Consider the following 16,142-nt stretch of genomic DNA (forward strand, 5'->3'; position numbering starts at 1 on the left):
GGAGGGGCTGGGGCTGGTTTTCCACGGGGACGCCTCTGCCCGTGCCGCCGCGGGGCTCGCCGAGCAGGAGCCTCACCGGAGTGCTATCTTTATTTTTTTTCCTATTCTTCCCCCCCCCCCCCTTTTTTTCCCTCCCCCACCTCCTTTTTTTCTCTTTTTTCCCTCTCCTTTTCTCCCATTTGTTTTCTTTTTTATTCCCCCCCTCCCCCTTTTGCTCTGCGGGCACAGGGATACCCCGCGAGCTGTAAACTGCCGCTTTCGCGAGGAGATAAATACATCTCCAGCCAGTTGCGTTGCATTATTCCGAGGGAAATAGCTGGCATTCCTACACCAGTTTATTTTGGAGCCGAAATTTCCCACCCTTCCCGCAGCGCTGGTCCCTGCGGAGCCGGGGCTGGACGGGGTCCCCCGGGCGCCAGGACCCCAGCGCCGGGCAGCACCCAGCTGGGCTACGGGCGGGCTCCCGGGGCCGAGCAGGACCCGATCCCGTCGGCAGAGGCCTGCAGGCGGCAAAGCTCTGGCCGCCCGTGGATGGAGCAAGCGGTGGGTGAGACTCGCCGAGGCTTTTTTTCCTCCGTTTCTCTGAGGAGGAGAATCCCGGCGCCACGCAAAACCCGATAACGATGAAATTATTTCCTCGCTCCGGCGGCGGGTGGGGACCGGCCTGGCTGCCTGGCACCGGGAGGGAGCTAAACTGGCCAAGTAACCCCCGGGACTGAGCGCTCCTTCCCCTCCTGCCGCCCCTTCCCGGGGTCGCACCGACGGGGAAAAGCGGGGAAAGGGCTTTTGTCCCCGCCGCAAGGCCAGAGCCGCTGGGCCGGGGGGCTGCAGGGAGGAGGCCCCTCTCCTCTGCTCCCCCCGGGGAAGAGCGGAGCCGCCGCAAGCGCGGCAGCCGGGGTCCCGCCGGCCCCGACGGGACGGTGAGGGACCGAGCGCTGCTCTCCGAAGCGGCCCGACCGGGCAGTGCAAGTGTCCCCCCGCGTCGGCGGGGCCGCTGGCCGCTAGAGAAAGGCAGAGCAGGCTGGGATCACCCTGGTGAGACCCCCTCGCCCCCGTTAGTACGGGGTTTATGGCAAAGCACAGCCGCAGCGCTCGCTGGAAGCAGAAACCCACCCAGGCCACGTCCTCTGCCACCAAACCCCTGCCGGAAAGTTTTCGCTGTGCTCCTCGGCATCCACCGGCGACGGGGGGGGGGGGTCATCGCCTCCCGCCGGGCTGGCGGAGCGACCCCCAGACATGCGGCGGGGCCCGCCGAGGAGGGGGCCAACCCCACCCCTCCCCGCGGGGCGGGCGGACACCTCCAGCCTGGCGGGGGGGTGGAGGGAGAGTTGCTGCCCGCGGGTCCGGGGCGGTGCGGGGCACCCTTGGGGGCCGCATCCTGCCCCCGCTCCTTCCGGCGCCCGCGGCCCCGCGCCAGGGGCCTGCCGGCGGGTGCGTCCCCCCCGCCGGGAGCGGAGCCGGCGGGACTTATCCCGTCCCCCCCCTGCCGGGAGGCGCCCAATCCTGGCCGGGACCGGGGCTACCCCGCCGGCCGTCACGTGGGCCGGGCCGCACCGGGGCCCGCCGTAAAGAGCCGCCGCCGCCGCCGCCGCCGCCGCCACTTCCCCGCAGGGCGCAGCCAGGGACGCACCCACGGGAGACGGCGGCGGCGGGAGGGGAGGGACCGGGGGAGGGCAGCCCCTCTCTGCCGGGGTCTCCTGCTTGTTTTGGTTTTTCTCCTCCCTCCCCCGTAAACTTTATTCTATTTTTATCATCATTATTGTTATTATTATCTTACTTTCCTGGGATTTCCCTGGATGGTCCGAGAGCAGCTTCATGCCCACCTGGCCATGCCCGGCTCCGCTCCCGGCCCGCTGCCATGTGAGTACCTGTGCGGGAGCGGCCGGGGGGGGGGGCCGGGGGCGGGATGCGGGATGCTCCTTCGGTGCCCCGCGGCTTGAGCCCTCCGGAGAGGCCTGCCTGAGGGGCATTCCGCTTTTTCACATGAAAGCGGCAGCTCTGGTGAAGATGGGACACCGGGGCTGCTCGGGGTCGGGGGCCGCTGCCCAGGCCCGCTGGGACCCCGCTCCCGCTCGGCCCGGGCGCTCGAGGGGGCCCTGCCGCCGCCGGCCGCCTCCCCGCCAGCCAGGCCCTGCGGCGCGCTGCAGGCCCGGGGCTCGGGAAAAGACGGGAAAGGAAACACTTTTGAGGAAGAAAGGAGAAAAAAAAAAAAAGGAAAGAAAGAAAATTAAAAAAAAATTTCCGGGCCCTTGGAAGTGCCCCGGCGGGGCGGCGGGAGGGGGCCGGGGGCGCTGCCCCTTCACCGAGGGTATTCCTCGCCGTGGCGGGGCTGCTCGCTTTGCCCGGCGCCGCGGGTTTCCCCGGCGGGACGAGCTGACCAGAGGAAAGCTTAAAGGGGGAAAAAAAATATAATCACAAATTACAGCCCCTGCTTGAGGCAGGGAAGAGGCGCTTGCGCCGCGGGAAGCGCCGATGGGTGCGCAGGAGCCCGGGCCGGGGTCTCCCGGGGTCGGCCGGGGTCTCAGCTCTCGGCTCTCCCCCCAGGTTCCTCTGAGTGAGCCCCGCGGCACCGTCGGGGCGCAGCCGGCCGGGCCCTGAGCAGCCATCGCCGCCGCCGAGGACGGAACATGTATCAGGGTCTGGCCCTCGCCCCCAACCATGGCCAGTCGGCTTATTCCCACGACTCCAGCAACTTCCTCCACTCGTCGGCCGGCTCACCCGTCTACGTGCCCACCACCCGGGTACCCTCCGTCCTCCAGACGCTGCCCTACCTGCAAGGCTGCGAGCCGCACCAAAGCCACCTCACTAACCCCCCGGGCTGGGGGCAGAGCAGCAGCGAGGCCGCCGCTTTCAACGCCGGCAGCCCCCACCCGCCGTCGGGCTTCTCCTACTCACACAGCCCCCCAGGCAGCAGCCCCCCGGGCCGCGACGGTGCCTACCAGGGGTCCCTGCTGCTGGGCGGCGGGGGCCGGGAGCAGTACGGCAACGCCTTGGTGCGCTCCGTTAATGGGTCCTACTCCAGCCCCTACCCCGCCTACGTGACCCCCGAGATACCGCCTTCCTGGACGGCCGGACACTTTGAGAGCAGCGTGCTGCACAGCCTGCAGACGAGGCAGGCGGCTTTGCCCGGCCGCAGGTCCACCTTCGGTAGGTCGCCGTCGCCCCTCACCGTCACCTCGGGGCGCCGGGTCGGAGCCGTCCCACGCCCCAGGCGTGTTGGTGGCCCGGCCCTGGGGGGGCAGCCCTGACGGGGAAGCAGGGGGTGATTTTATCCAGGGATGGAGAGCTGGTCAGGGCACGGGGGGTGCCTGGCTGACCCGGGGCAGAGGTGGGGTGCGTGGGTGTGTGTGTCACGCAGGGCAAAGACCACGTTTCAAAGGAGAGCAATTCCCCCGGCGGACAGAGGAGCAGAGGCCGTTCAACGCCTCCCCCCCACCCCCCTCCGGTATCTCCTTCCCACAATATCGACTTTGTGCCTGTGCTTCAATACTTACCCTTGTGTTTAAATTAGCGGGGCAGATTTATAGCTCCCTCCCTTTTAAGTAATTTATTGTGGTAAATTAGTTTATATTTGAACAGACTCTCGGTCTCCTAATTCGCCTTGGCCCAAACAGGTCCGCAGCTGCATCGCTCTGCGGCCTTTGGGGAGGCACTGGGACGCGCTCAGGCGTTGAACAATAAACCTCACTTCGTTTGCATCCACACCGGAGGGTCCTTTTAAACCGAGCCCCGAGCAAATAAAAGTTCGGGGCTTGATTTAAAAGCGCTGTCCGTGCGCAGGGTTTATAACCCCGGGGGTGCTTCGCCGTCCTCCTCCGGCGGTGGTTTGCAAAGTCCTTTAAAAACCACTTCAAGATCTCAGCCGCGTTATCATCTCTACTGCGGTGAAGCGAATTATCTTATCTTTAGCCCAAGAACAAAGTTAAAGCCGGGAAGCAGCCCCCTCCCCACCGGGCTGCCTCGCCGCCCCCGCCGGAGGTGCTCGGGAGCGGTTTCTTTCCAGGATTTTCTTTGTCTGGGAAAATCCGTTGCGTTGTGTGGGAAGGGATCGCCCCGGTCCTCCGGAGGGAAGGTGGTGGCGCAGAAATCTCTTCTCCGCGCTGAATTTGGTGGTTTGGGAGCCAGAATAGTGGCCGCCGTCCTCCGTGCCGTTTATTTTTACTCTTGAATAGTGTAAACCGCTCTTAAGTAGTGTAAACTGTTCTTTTTTTCATTTAATGAATTATTGCAGCTTTTTTTTTTTTTTGCTTATTACATTTAATTTTTGTTTTCCGTTTTCCCCTTTTTAATTTTTGTTCTTTTGCCTTTTTCTTTCCGTTGGATGATTATTAATTAATACGATCGAAGATGAAAAAAAAATAACGTATTTTTCTTCGGAAGAAAATAACATTCCAGGGGGAGGAAATTATTTGAAATAGAAAGAGAAAAGCGGCAGGAGGAAAGAGAGCGCCTCTCAATCGAGGTTTTGCTCCGGGATGCCCGTTCGCCGCGGCGCCGCTCTCGGGGCAGAGGCGGACCGGGGAGGTGCTCGGAGCGGGCGGCTTCTTCCCGGGGCTTTCGGGGGAAGAGAGGGGAGAAAAGTGAGGGAAAAGCCTCGCTAGCAGGAGCTGGGGGCCGCGGGCTGCCAATGATGCTCTGCCAGGGCGACCGCGGCTCCCCGCCCGGCGGTGCGGGCGAGCGGAGCCACTCCCGGCATCGCTCCACCGGCAGCCCCGGCCGGCCCGGCCCCGGCGGCCAAAGCGCCTTGATGGAAAACAGGAAAATCGCCCTATTTTACACCCCCACCCCCATTTGTTTTTGCAGCCCGGGTGCAGGGATAACACCACTGATGGGCTCCCTGCGTATTCCCATCCCAGGGAGACCCCAGCCACGCTCAGCCCTTTGGGGTCTTTTGGGGAAGGGATGGGGGAATGTGCTGTCTTTGAGCAAAATTAAGGTGTGGAGGGAATAAAGGGGTTTGTCCACCCTTTGTAGGGTGGAGGTCAGCTCCCCCCGGGCAGGGGTGGTCCCTCGCAGTGGGGTACAGGATCAGGGTCCCTCTCCCACAGGGTCCCCATGGGCAGCTCGGCCCCGGGTGTCCCTGAGTGGTGAGATCGGCTCCTGACCCGCCTGTCTTGGGTGTCTTTCCCAGAGTACCTGGAGGAGTTCCCTGGGGATGGCCGGGAGTGCGTGAACTGTGGGGCCATGTCCACACCGCTCTGGAGGAAGGATGGCACCGGGCACTACCTGTGCAACGCCTGCGGCCTCTACCACAAAATGAACGGCATCAACCGGCCGCTCAAGCCGCAGAAGAGGCTGGTAAGAGAGGGAAACCCCGCAGGGACCCCCTGCTCCACCTGGGGGGTGGCTGGAGGGCAGGAGGGGGGGCGTTGTCGCAGTGCCCGCGCTGTTGTGGTCTCCGTACTTGTGTTTGGGTCTGTCTGACCCTCAGCCATCCGCTAAAAAAAATGTCATCAGCACTGGCAAGAGCCCCTTGTTGCGGTGCAGAGCTGGCTCCGGTCAGGAGGAGTGGAGTAAAGCCGGAGGGATTGCTGCCCCGGCACAGCGGGTGGGCAGCACCGAGCCAGGGCAGCAGGGACCGGAGGGGTCCCGGGGCTGCACGGAGGGGCTGCACTGCCACTGGGCAGGGGCCGACCAGCCTGGGCTCTGTGGGCTTCTCCCAGCTCCGTTCCCACAGTGGGTGCATTGCTTTTTATTCTACTACTACTACTATTATTATTATTATTTATTTCATAGTTCTTCATACAGACACACAGTCTGGGCAGGGTGGTTGAACAGGAGACAGAGCTGAACCCGAGCTGGTCCGGGCAGGTCTACAACCACTTGCAATGGGAGCGGGATGGGGCCCAGTTCCCCCACTGCCTTCACCCGCCTGAGGAGGAAATTTGGGGTTTGGTAGTTCGTGGTTCCTCTGCAGGTCAAAGCATTAATTATCCCTCCTCAATGTGATATTGGGCTTCCTTCAATTGGGATCCCATCGTGAGAGAGGAAAGGCACCTCCTTTTTTTTTTTTTTTTTTTTTGTAGAGTCACTTTGGGATGTTTAAATTTGGTGGTAACAGTTTGGGTTTCAGAGCCTGTCATCAGAAGCCGTCGTTACAAACAGGATGTTTGTCAGAGCCGTGCTGGGGAACAGCTGGGAGCTCCTTTTGCTTTCACTCTGGGTGTATTCCTGCAGTTTTTTCTTGCATTGCAAAACAAATCATTAGCAATAACCCAACAGTGACAAGTTTCTGTGTAAGAAAAGCATAAAAAAAAAAAAAAAAAGTTGGGATTGAGCAAGATGTTTCATTCTATTCCCAATTCCAGAAATGTGACTCTGGATTTGCAACATGAAATGAGCAGCAGCTCTGTGGAAAATCATGCTGTTTTGTTCATCACATCAAAATTGAGGCATTGCTGTGAAACATTCAGCATTATCTGACAGGATTTGCCTCTCTCACTGAAACCTCCCTGGTCTCTTTTAATGTAATGACATCAAATCTGCACCCCGGTAGCAGGCTCTGATCGCGGCTGCGCTGCAAATCTCAGACTTACGCTGCTGATTTCTTCGCAGCAAATACGACCCGTGCATAGAGAGAGAGGTGTAAACCAGTTTAAATCCAAACTCCACATTTTGGACTGGCATCAAAATGTGGCACGGGATGGATTTTCAGGGGTTTTTTTTAACTGCTTTTACCCAGAGGAATTGGAGAGGTCTCACTGCTATTCAGTATTATGTTTCAGCATGTGGGAAGGGGGGCAGCCTTGCGTTGCCTGCACCCTTTCTGCACGGTGCAGGCAGCGCTCAGGGACCCCGAGCTCTGCTCCTCTGCTGCTGCCGGCAGAGCCCCGTGCGCAGCACCCGTGAGGCATTTTCCAGCAAACCGTTCCACAAAGTTTTCTGGTGGAGAGTGCCGGTTTGCAGAATTAAGCCTGTTTCCCAGGCATAAGTTAATCTTGCATGGAATTATCAAAGCACTTCCAACCTTTTTTATTATTATTTTAACAATCAATACAATAAAGATAAAGCCCAAATGAAAGGGCTGATTCTTATCTAGGGAGGATGTTTCAGTAAAGTTGGAGTACTTGAGGAGATTTTGTTCGTGGATTAGAAAAGGGGCAGCAATTTTGACTTGCCATCCTGACTTCGGAATGAAACATTTCAAAATCTTGGATTTTCCCAAGGGTTTGAAATGTCATGTTGCAACAAGTTCTGCCCCATCGGAGGAAGGGGGATCTGCTGATGATGGATAAGAGGGTGCCAGGCATGCTCTGCGGATCCATCACTGAGGGAGCGACCTGCACCCCTGTGGCTTGGGGTGTTTCTTCCCCCAAATGATTTCCATGGCAGGGGAGGTCTTCCCTGATTGTAACCTCACCTGCATGGGCTGGGTGGGAGCAGAGCAGTGGACACGGTCACACACCGTTGCTCTAGGAACGATGAAGTTGGCTGTTTCACAATGCAGTGAAATACAGACCGGGGAAGGGGAAATGGTTGCTTTTGTCCTTTACGTGACGACCTTTGTTCTGCAAGTAGGTGCTGCACCAGGAGTTATTCTGGCTTCTGTTTTCACAAAGCAAAGTCCCACTGAAAGCTCTGGAGAATGCAACGTGGCCCAGATCACGCTGCGGGAATGTCGTCCTGCAGCTCCGTAGTGCTCAGCCTGCTTGTGTCGGGGAGAGGGTGAGCAACACTAGTGTAGTTTCCAGTTCATTTTTTGTTTCTATTTTTGAAATAAGCGCAACATCCTCTATGCAGCAGGGACAGCCGTTTTGCTACAGCTTGTGTCTGGATTCAAAGCACTGTGGCTTTTGGCAGAAAGAATTTATCTTAGGGGAGGGTAGAAGCAGCACTTTACTTTAAGCAGTATCTTTTCTAGCCAAACTTTCTTGACGCATTTCACAAGATGATGCCTTAGACCCAGTCCTACAAGCCAAATCACTTTTACCGTGCAGAAGCAGGTGGTGGAGGTGGATGGCTCCATCCTTGCGCATGCAATGCCTCGTGTCAGGAGCAGAGCTGCGCTGCATGGTGCACCACGGGGGGCAGGTGCAGCAGCCATCCTGTGCTCAGCAGCTCCCACAGCACCCAGAGTTGAAGGACTAACCTGCAGTTGAGTTTTTTTGGCTTGGCTCAGGGTTTTATTTTCAGCCTGTCCTTTTTTACAGTTTGCAATGCAGAGTGAGTTTGGTGACACTGTAAGGGAAGGTGGGGATGCGTCCAGTCACAGCTCTGGGACAATCTAATAGGACCCTAGAGCTGTGCAGTGTTCATGGAGTCTGCCTCTGCTTTCTCCTGGCCATCAGTTCCTGCTGCTCCCTCATCCTCCAAGGTGCAGATTTGCCCCGAGCCATGGTAACAAAGGCAGATCTCAGAGGATGATGCTGCCGGTGCTCTGAGCCTCGGATCTGTCCACTTTCAGGAGCTGAGCTCAGGTATCTCAGCATGCTTTGCTGCAACCTCTTTCCAATCAACATCAAGTCCCCTCCATCCTGCTGGAAAGGAGGACAGAGAAGCATTGATTAAATCTGGGGGTTCAGGGGCTACTTTTTTTCTGTGAAAACCTGTGATTTCATTTGCCCCTTCAAAAAGGAGGTGAAGCAAAGTCTGTGATGGCTTTGGGCTCCCTTGGAAGGACCTGCTCTGCTGGCTCTGAATTTTTCAGGCTCTCCAAGCAGCGCTCACACACGGTTGATTCGATGTGCACCAGCTCACTATTCCTTGAGCTTATCGGCAGCGTTTGGCTGTCAAGCCTGGTCCATGAAGAGTTTTTGTTTGAGTGTATGCTGCACTGCAATTGTATAAATAAACACTGGAGCACAATGTTGAAGTCAACAACTTCCTAGACAAGGTCAGAATGGTACAAAGGCAGCCGGGTGGAGGCAGGCAGAAATGCATTTTCTTTTAAGGGAACTGCTGGGAAACCAGCAATAATGTATTGTACCCTCGTCCTTCAGTGGGTAACAGTAGCCTTGACTGTCTCTTTCTTGCTAAGCTGACCGATTGTGTTGCAGGGCCTGGTTCTCGTGGGCTTTCTGGAGTTGAAATTGTAGTATTTGGTCATGGGCAATGGTTTCTGCTCTTCCCAGCCATGCAGTGAGGAGGCAGCCTGCAGAGTGATGTGCGGGAGATGCAAAAGGCACATGCCACTGCCCCAGCAGAAAGCCCTTGAGCAGATTGCGCCGCAGTACTGGCAGGGTGGGCAGAGCCCTGGCAGGGCTGGCATTGCCCTTGGGCCACCAGAGCCACAGGTCTCATTGCCACCTTGTCTGCAGGCTGTGAGCAAAGTGTTGTGTGAAATAGGAACAGTATGTCCCTCCCTCCCAGGGACCTGTGATGGCCCAGAAATCTTGGGGCTTTCCAAAGGGCTTTGCGTTGCCCTTCCTCCATCCACAGGTGATGACAGATCTCACCGGCCCACGCTGGGCACAGTGACCCCAGGGCTGAGTGCCTCCAAATTCCCCTCTGGACCTCAGAGCCCAGGCACCTCCCTCCTCTCCCATTCCCATTGGGGCTGAGGTCCCTCCTGGCTGCAGGGGTGAGCGGCACAGCCCCAGCGGCCGAAGGGCTTTAAGGAAGCTCTGTAGCTGCTCCAGCATCTTGCTCTGACACCATGTCCCATATTAGGGACAAGGATTGCTTGTCCCCTCCTCTGTGCCAGGCTTGTCAGCTCACACCTCGGTGTATTATTATTATTTTTGCTTGGCTATTTCTTGAAAGCTAAATAATTTCCAAAGCAATACCATTATTTGCAAATAGCTGCTGAGACCCCTTTGCTGAGCAACGAGTGAATCAAAGCTTGGGCATGTCACTTGTGTCTCTTGAAACTCAAAGCTGATCTTTATTTGAATGCTAAGCTTGTAAAAACATTTCATTTTTATTCCTACTCTCCCCACCTCATTCATTATATTGCTCAGTCATGATATCAAGCAATAATGGAAGAATAAACAAACAGGGAGTTCTTTATTGCCTGCATCACCTATCGTCTGCCTTTGAGAGGAATCAACATGATTTTTCTCAAGGTTGAAGAACATATTCAAACACCTGAACACGGAAAGCCTGTGATATTATGTTACTGGTATCTTGTACTCAGTGAAGTCTTTTATTAAAATAGTTTCAATACCTAGTGTTAAGAGTCTTTCAAATGAAATGCTTATTGACTTGACAAGTCTGTTATATAGAGACTTGTGAATTTTCCAGTGGCTTGGAGTACAATTGTCAGAAATGAGTGTGCTACTTCTGCCAGAATATTTTCCTTCTCCACTTGGAATTATTAACATTTCAGAGCCAGCAATCACTGCACTCACAAAATATGTCATTAATTAATGTTTGCATGGTGTTTCTGCAGCCTGTAAGAGAACAGATTATCTGTGAGACATGCAAAGAATAACCTCCCTGATCCCATCATGGCCAGTTCAGTTTGGTTCTGCTCAGTTCAGCCAGTTGATTCCGGTTGTCTTAAACCAGAGATTAATTGGGATGTAGCTAACTTTAGTGGTAGTTCTGAGTGCAGAAAAACAGAAGAGTTCACTTAAAGCATGGGGAGTTTTGTTCGTGTGCTTAAAGCCTGGATGGCATTTTCCATCTCTTTCTCCATCTGAGCAGATCTCCTGGAGGAAAGTTCTCTGTGCTCTGAGTCCTGATCACTTCCAGCAGATTTGTTGGAAGTTTGTGAAACGAGTTGCAAGGATATTTGCCAGGTTTATCAAGCTCAATAGCTCAATAAAAAAAAAAAAAAAAAAGCACTTGCAAATTAGAGTGATCTCATTTGAATGTAATTTCTTTGATCTGAATTTGGCTATCATGTGTGTTTCATATATTCCAGGAAATCGGTGTAATTGGAGATTTTATTTTTATATGAAAGGAAACTTCCCAATTCATCATTCCTATGTGTGCATTCATGTGTGTGTTTGCTTGTTTTTAAGTCTTCATCTAGACGTGCTGGCCTATGTTGCACTAACTGCCACACAACCAACACCACCCTCTGGAGAAGGAACGCCGAAGGAGAGCCTGTCTGCAATGCCTGCGGCTTGTACATGAAGCTCCACGGGGTGAGGACCACGTCTGCACCGGGAGGGACCCTTGGGGCACTGGGATCACCTCCCAGCAGGTCCAGGATATCAGGTCTAGAGGGACCAACCTTTAGACTGGACCCTGAAGAGCCATAACCCAGTCCTGTCTCCTCAAACAGTTAAAAGCTCAGTCTGCTGAGGTTCTCCAGTATAAGGCTGAGGGGGTACTGGAACACTGTCAGGAGGTACCTGGAGGAGAGATTTCTGGCATTGGGTGGCTCTTCATTAGGTTGTTTGCCAAATTACTCCCCAAAGAATAATAATAAGGAAGAAATTCTTCCCTGTGAGGGCGGCGAGGCGCTGGCACAGGCTGCCCAGAGCAGCTGGGGGTGCCCTGTCCCTGGCAGGGTTCAGGGCCGGGCTGGACGGGGCTGGGGGCAACCTGGGCTGGTGGGAGGGGTCCCTGCCCGGGGCAGAGGCATTGGAACTAGGTGGTCTTTAAGGCCCCTTCCAACCCAAACTGTACTATGATTCTATAAAAACAGAAAGCTAACCCAGGCTCCAGGAGCTCCCCAAACCCAGAATAGAAATAAGGAGGAGCATGTTTCTTCTTGATGTGGTAATTAAGAACGTGTGAAGGAGTCCACACGGAGGCTGGCTGATAACATTTATCCACAGAGGATGAGAACTGTTCATAACGTGTCCATCAGTCAAAGAGGAGACTTCATCCCTCCTTATAGGCCTCTTCAAACTTCTGCCATAAAGGTTATTAAAGTCTCTTCATCCCGTGACCGTTCCCTCTGAGCCATGTAGGATCTCAGTCTGTCAGTGTAATTTAGTAGGGCCCTGTCATAAAGGTCACTAATAAATCAGGAAAAGGAAAATAGGAAATAAAGGAAAAAACAAAATTTGTGGGAAAGCCTTAGCTGTTAGCCTTATACATCTTCCAGCCAAGGCCTGTTGCAGAGAAAAATAGCACTTAGTGAAGGACAAGGACTTCAGGTGCTTTGCATGAGCTACAGCATGTAAAATGGGAGAGTAACACGTGTAGGAAGGAGCTAAGTAAAGTACCATATTAATAATTCCAAACCTTATGAATGTCAAGGTACCACGACCTCTGGCCATGAAAAAGGAAAGCATCCAGACGAGGAAAAGGAAGCCTAAAAACATTACCAAAGGCAAAACCTCAACAGGTACAGTGCTGCTATGATCCATCACAGGGGCCTGGAGCACAATTCACGTCAACATGTCTTCGGCAAGAAATTACGATGATCAGAAAATAATACTGTGGGTTTTTCCCCTGATGATTGCTTTAGATGTGGGGCCTGTATTTATGCATAGACCTCATGTGGAAGGAGGATGCTGGGTGGGAAGTCTCACTGCTGCCATATTCCTGTGAGGTTCCTCTGTGCTGTGGGCACCAGGCTCCAGCTCAGCAGTGCTCATGTTCAAGCAGATCTGAGCTAAATTGAGTAATGGGAAAAAAAAAGGTCTGGGAGTGGTGTTTTAAAGAGTCGTGGGGGGAGTGGTGTTTTAAAGAGTCATGGGGAAGGTATCATGATGCATTCAACATCAGCCCATCTGGTCTGTACCAGGACCAGCACTGCCAGGCTGTGAGACAGTGCTGCTCCTTCTCCATCATCAACTTGGCAGCCAAATACAAAGCCTTACCCTGACAGTGATGCGGTGGAGAAAGAGAACAGTAGAGTTATGCCATGAGATGTGACAGTAGCCATTAAAATAGACATTTCCTCAAGAGCAGATTTGCACCTATGTTGCTTCACCATCCTGTACTGATTGTCTTCCAGGGTCTACGACTTCGGCCACTAACTCCCCTTCTTCCATTACGAACTCAGACAGCACGGTCACTTTAAAGTCAGAGCCCAGCGCGACCTCGCAGTATCCTGGACAAACCATTGTGTCAGTGTCCCAGGTAAGGCACAGGGGCTCGCAGCCATTGCCTGCAGGGTGGATGCTCCACACGCCTCGGTAGTCACTGACCCGGGGGGCTTTGATGAGGCTAAGCAATTAGCTGATTGCATTGGGGGCCACCAGTCTGATGGACTGCCTCAGACTGAGGAAAGCAGGGAGCGTGAGCCAAGATGTTGCAGAGCAGGAAGGCGGCCAGCGCGTTGGCTCCCCGTTGGCTCTTCTGTCTTGCAGCGTGGAACTGGGAGGTCCAAGCCCTGCTGCTGCGGAGGCGACCAGTGACAAACAAACTTTGGCACAGAGCTGAGTTTAATTCCCATCTCCTGCCATGAAATCTTAGGAGTTACAACCCTATCGAGTTGGCAGGGTCAGCCCAGGGTGGAAGCCTCTGTAGCTCCCAAGAAAATGGTCCCTGGGCATACATTATCTGCGCTTTATAGCCCTGAGGTGCTCAGTGCTCACAGAGCTGTAATGCTGTCAGAGACCCCAGACTGCAAGGCTGTGCTTCTGCCCCAAGGGTTTCTTTGGGGCGGGTTTCTCTTTTGTCTTGGCAGAGGAAAAAATGGCTTTAAATCAACTCACGCATCAAAATTTTGTGACCCAGCACTATCTTTATGCTGGGTCTAAGCCCTCCCTGAGCTGGACATGTGTGCATGGAGGAGAAGCTCAGCTCCAGCACCCGAGCGCCTGGCGTGATGCCAGCTGCGCTGTATGGGATAGGGTTGGGGTTTTTGGTTTTGGTTTTTTTTTTTCTGAAACCAATAAATCTGATTTGTGCTGTGCTCTTAAAAAATATGCACATAGCTAGGGATCTCCAAACTGGATGTATTTAGTCAATAAATAAATGCAGCTGGGCCCCAGGACGCCTGCTCCCCGCTTGGTCCTTGTGCTTGCTGGGGGTGGAGCACCCTTCCTGCCCTCTCCGGCTCCTCCGAAGGCCAGCAGTAGCGTCAGGGGTAACCCACCCTGTTCATAACCCATCCTAGTCCTACCACCATGTCACAACAAGGAGGAGCGTGACCAATTGGCTCATAACAGACTTTCTAATGACTTTGTGCTTCCCTCCCTGGGGCAGGCGCAGAGCCAGTCAGACGAGGCACTGGCTGGCGGCCACAGCGAATTCAAGTTCGAGCCCGAGGACTACACCTTCTCCCCCAGCACCATGGCCCCACAGCCTGGGCTGAGCGTGCCGCTCCGGCAGGACTCCTGGTGCGCCCTGGCACTCGCCTAGAGCCCCCAACCTCCAGCCAAAAGCCTCAGGACCAACGTTTTCATCTGGTCCTGCAAATGGCCAGCGGGCAGGAGGACGGGCTGCCCCGGTGCTTTGGGACTGTGGGGTGTCGAGCCATGGCCGCAGGACAGGTTTCTTTTGGAGGATGCGTGTGGACAATGCTGGCTGGACGGGGCCAGGATGGTCCCACTGTGGCAGCAGCTCCCCAGAAAGCTCATCCTTGACCAGAGTGACCCAGGGTTGCCTCCCCGAGGCTGGAGTCCCGGGGCCACCTCTGTTTTTCTGGGGAAAGCCTTCCTCCTTTGAGATGAAACCAGCAAATAAATGCATCCCAGAATCTATGTTTATTCGCAGTGATTTCTCCCTCCTATGACTCCTCTGTGTGCAATTTATTCCACTTTCCAATAAAGACTGTAATAACATGGCACCAGATAACTTAATTTTATTAAAATGTAAACTGTGGCCTCCCTTATGTTTTATTTGCCACAACAGGAAAAAAAGAGGAAAAAAAAAGTGCAACGGTTGTTTTAAACATTTACTGTTTTATATTAAAAATTATCATCTCTTTAGAGTGTTAGCTTCTGAAGCGTTTAGCGTATCAACACTGAGCTGATGAGTCATACATGAAATAAACACGCTGCTCTTCCCTTTCCAGCTCCAAACAAAGATTTTTTTATTATTATTTTAGGCAAACCACATGACAAAAATGGTCAAAACCTCCCAATAATAAAAGAATATTGAAATGTTGTTTTTCTTTTGTATTTCCTGATTGTTTTTGATATTGCCAACTCTAAGCATTAGAAAATCAGAAGTTAGTCCTCCAGAAGTTAACAGAAAGGTTTGAGAGACTGAAAAATAAAGGATGTTTTGGAGGTATATTTGTTTGCATCCAGTTTGAGGGATGTTTTGGATGGAGGATTTCCAGCTTGCAGCCATGCAGGGCAGAGATTCCTTTTTAATTATTTTAATGAAAGCCAAGTAGAAAAAGATTTATTGGAGCTGAGCTGTAGCAGAAGACCATCAGTGATGCAAAACCCACATCACTCTTCCAAAGGCCAGCAACAGTGTGTTTCTACAGCTTCTCAGAGCTGCTGCGGGGAGGTGGGTGATGGGGCGATACACTCTAATGGGGGGATGCGAGGAGGCCCTGAAGCTGGTGGGGAGCCTGGGGGTGAGGAGAAGACCATACTGAGGGGAGGTGGGTGGGAAATGAAGGGGGAGCAAGGTCATGAAGTTGCTTCTATGGTCTGCTTTATTTGTTATTTCTAAATAAAATCCCCAGCCTGGCTGGACGGCTATTTATGGCCAGGAAGCTGTCAAGTAATAGTTCCTTAATATAGAAGTTGACCTGTCCAGGGCTTCCTGGAGCAACTCTTCCTCTTGTCAGAAAAGATGGATAGCTTGATTTTTATTATAAACAACAGGCTAAAGATGATCAGGGAGAGTGAATCTGACATCAAGTCACAACTCTGCTGAGCTGGAAGATGATGCTTTCCATCATGCAACCCTTGCTGGAGGAAAGGAGATGCTCCAGGCACTGGGGAGCACTGGTACCCCCCAGTGCTGCCATAGTTCAGCAGCTGATCCCTCAGTCTAGCCCTGTGCGGGCATCAGGGGGCTCCAGCCACCCTTTTATCAAAGCCCATGGATGAAAACTGCCTTTGGAGGAGTATTTCTTGTGAGCTTCTTTTGTGCCTTGCTTGCATCATGCCAAGCCCCAGTGCCAGGGCAGGGGCTGTCATGGAGGGACATCCCTCCAGTGCCGGGCTCGGCAGTGGCACACCGTGTTTGCGTGGCTAGGCTCTCATCACAGATCCACGTCTCCACTGTTTGTTTTTCCACTCTTTGGCCTGCCAACATCCGTGGCAGAGCCAGGTACAGCCATGCAGCAGATAAGCTAGCAGCACTGGGCTGGAGGGTGACACTGTCCCCAAATCCAGCCCAAAATGTGCCTCTGGGAATCAGGAAAATGGGTGATGTGGCCTGGG

The 16,142-nt window shown here is 53.9% G+C and overlaps 1 protein-coding gene across 1 annotated transcript; it reads left to right on the plus strand.

Annotated features, from left to right (window-relative positions):
* The first annotated feature begins 1,538 nt into the window (after positions 1-1,538).
* GATA5 (GATA binding protein 5) lies at positions 1,539-14,907 on the plus strand. Its single transcript, XM_037402888.1, has 7 exons — positions 1,539-1,860; positions 2,545-3,147; positions 5,132-5,298; positions 10,908-11,033; positions 12,100-12,187; positions 12,803-12,927; positions 13,999-14,907. Exons 2-7 carry the CDS (start codon positions 2,628-2,630, stop codon positions 14,152-14,154), a joined length of 1,182 nt encoding a protein of 393 aa, XP_037258785.1. The 5' UTR covers positions 1,539-1,860; positions 2,545-2,627; the 3' UTR covers positions 14,155-14,907.
* Positions 14,908-16,142: the final 1,235 nt, after the last annotated feature.

This window comes from Falco rusticolus, chromosome 10, assembly GCF_015220075.1.
Source record: "Falco rusticolus isolate bFalRus1 chromosome 10, bFalRus1.pri, whole genome shotgun sequence".
In the NCBI taxonomy this organism is placed as follows: Eukaryota; Metazoa; Chordata; class Aves; order Falconiformes; family Falconidae; genus Falco; species Falco rusticolus.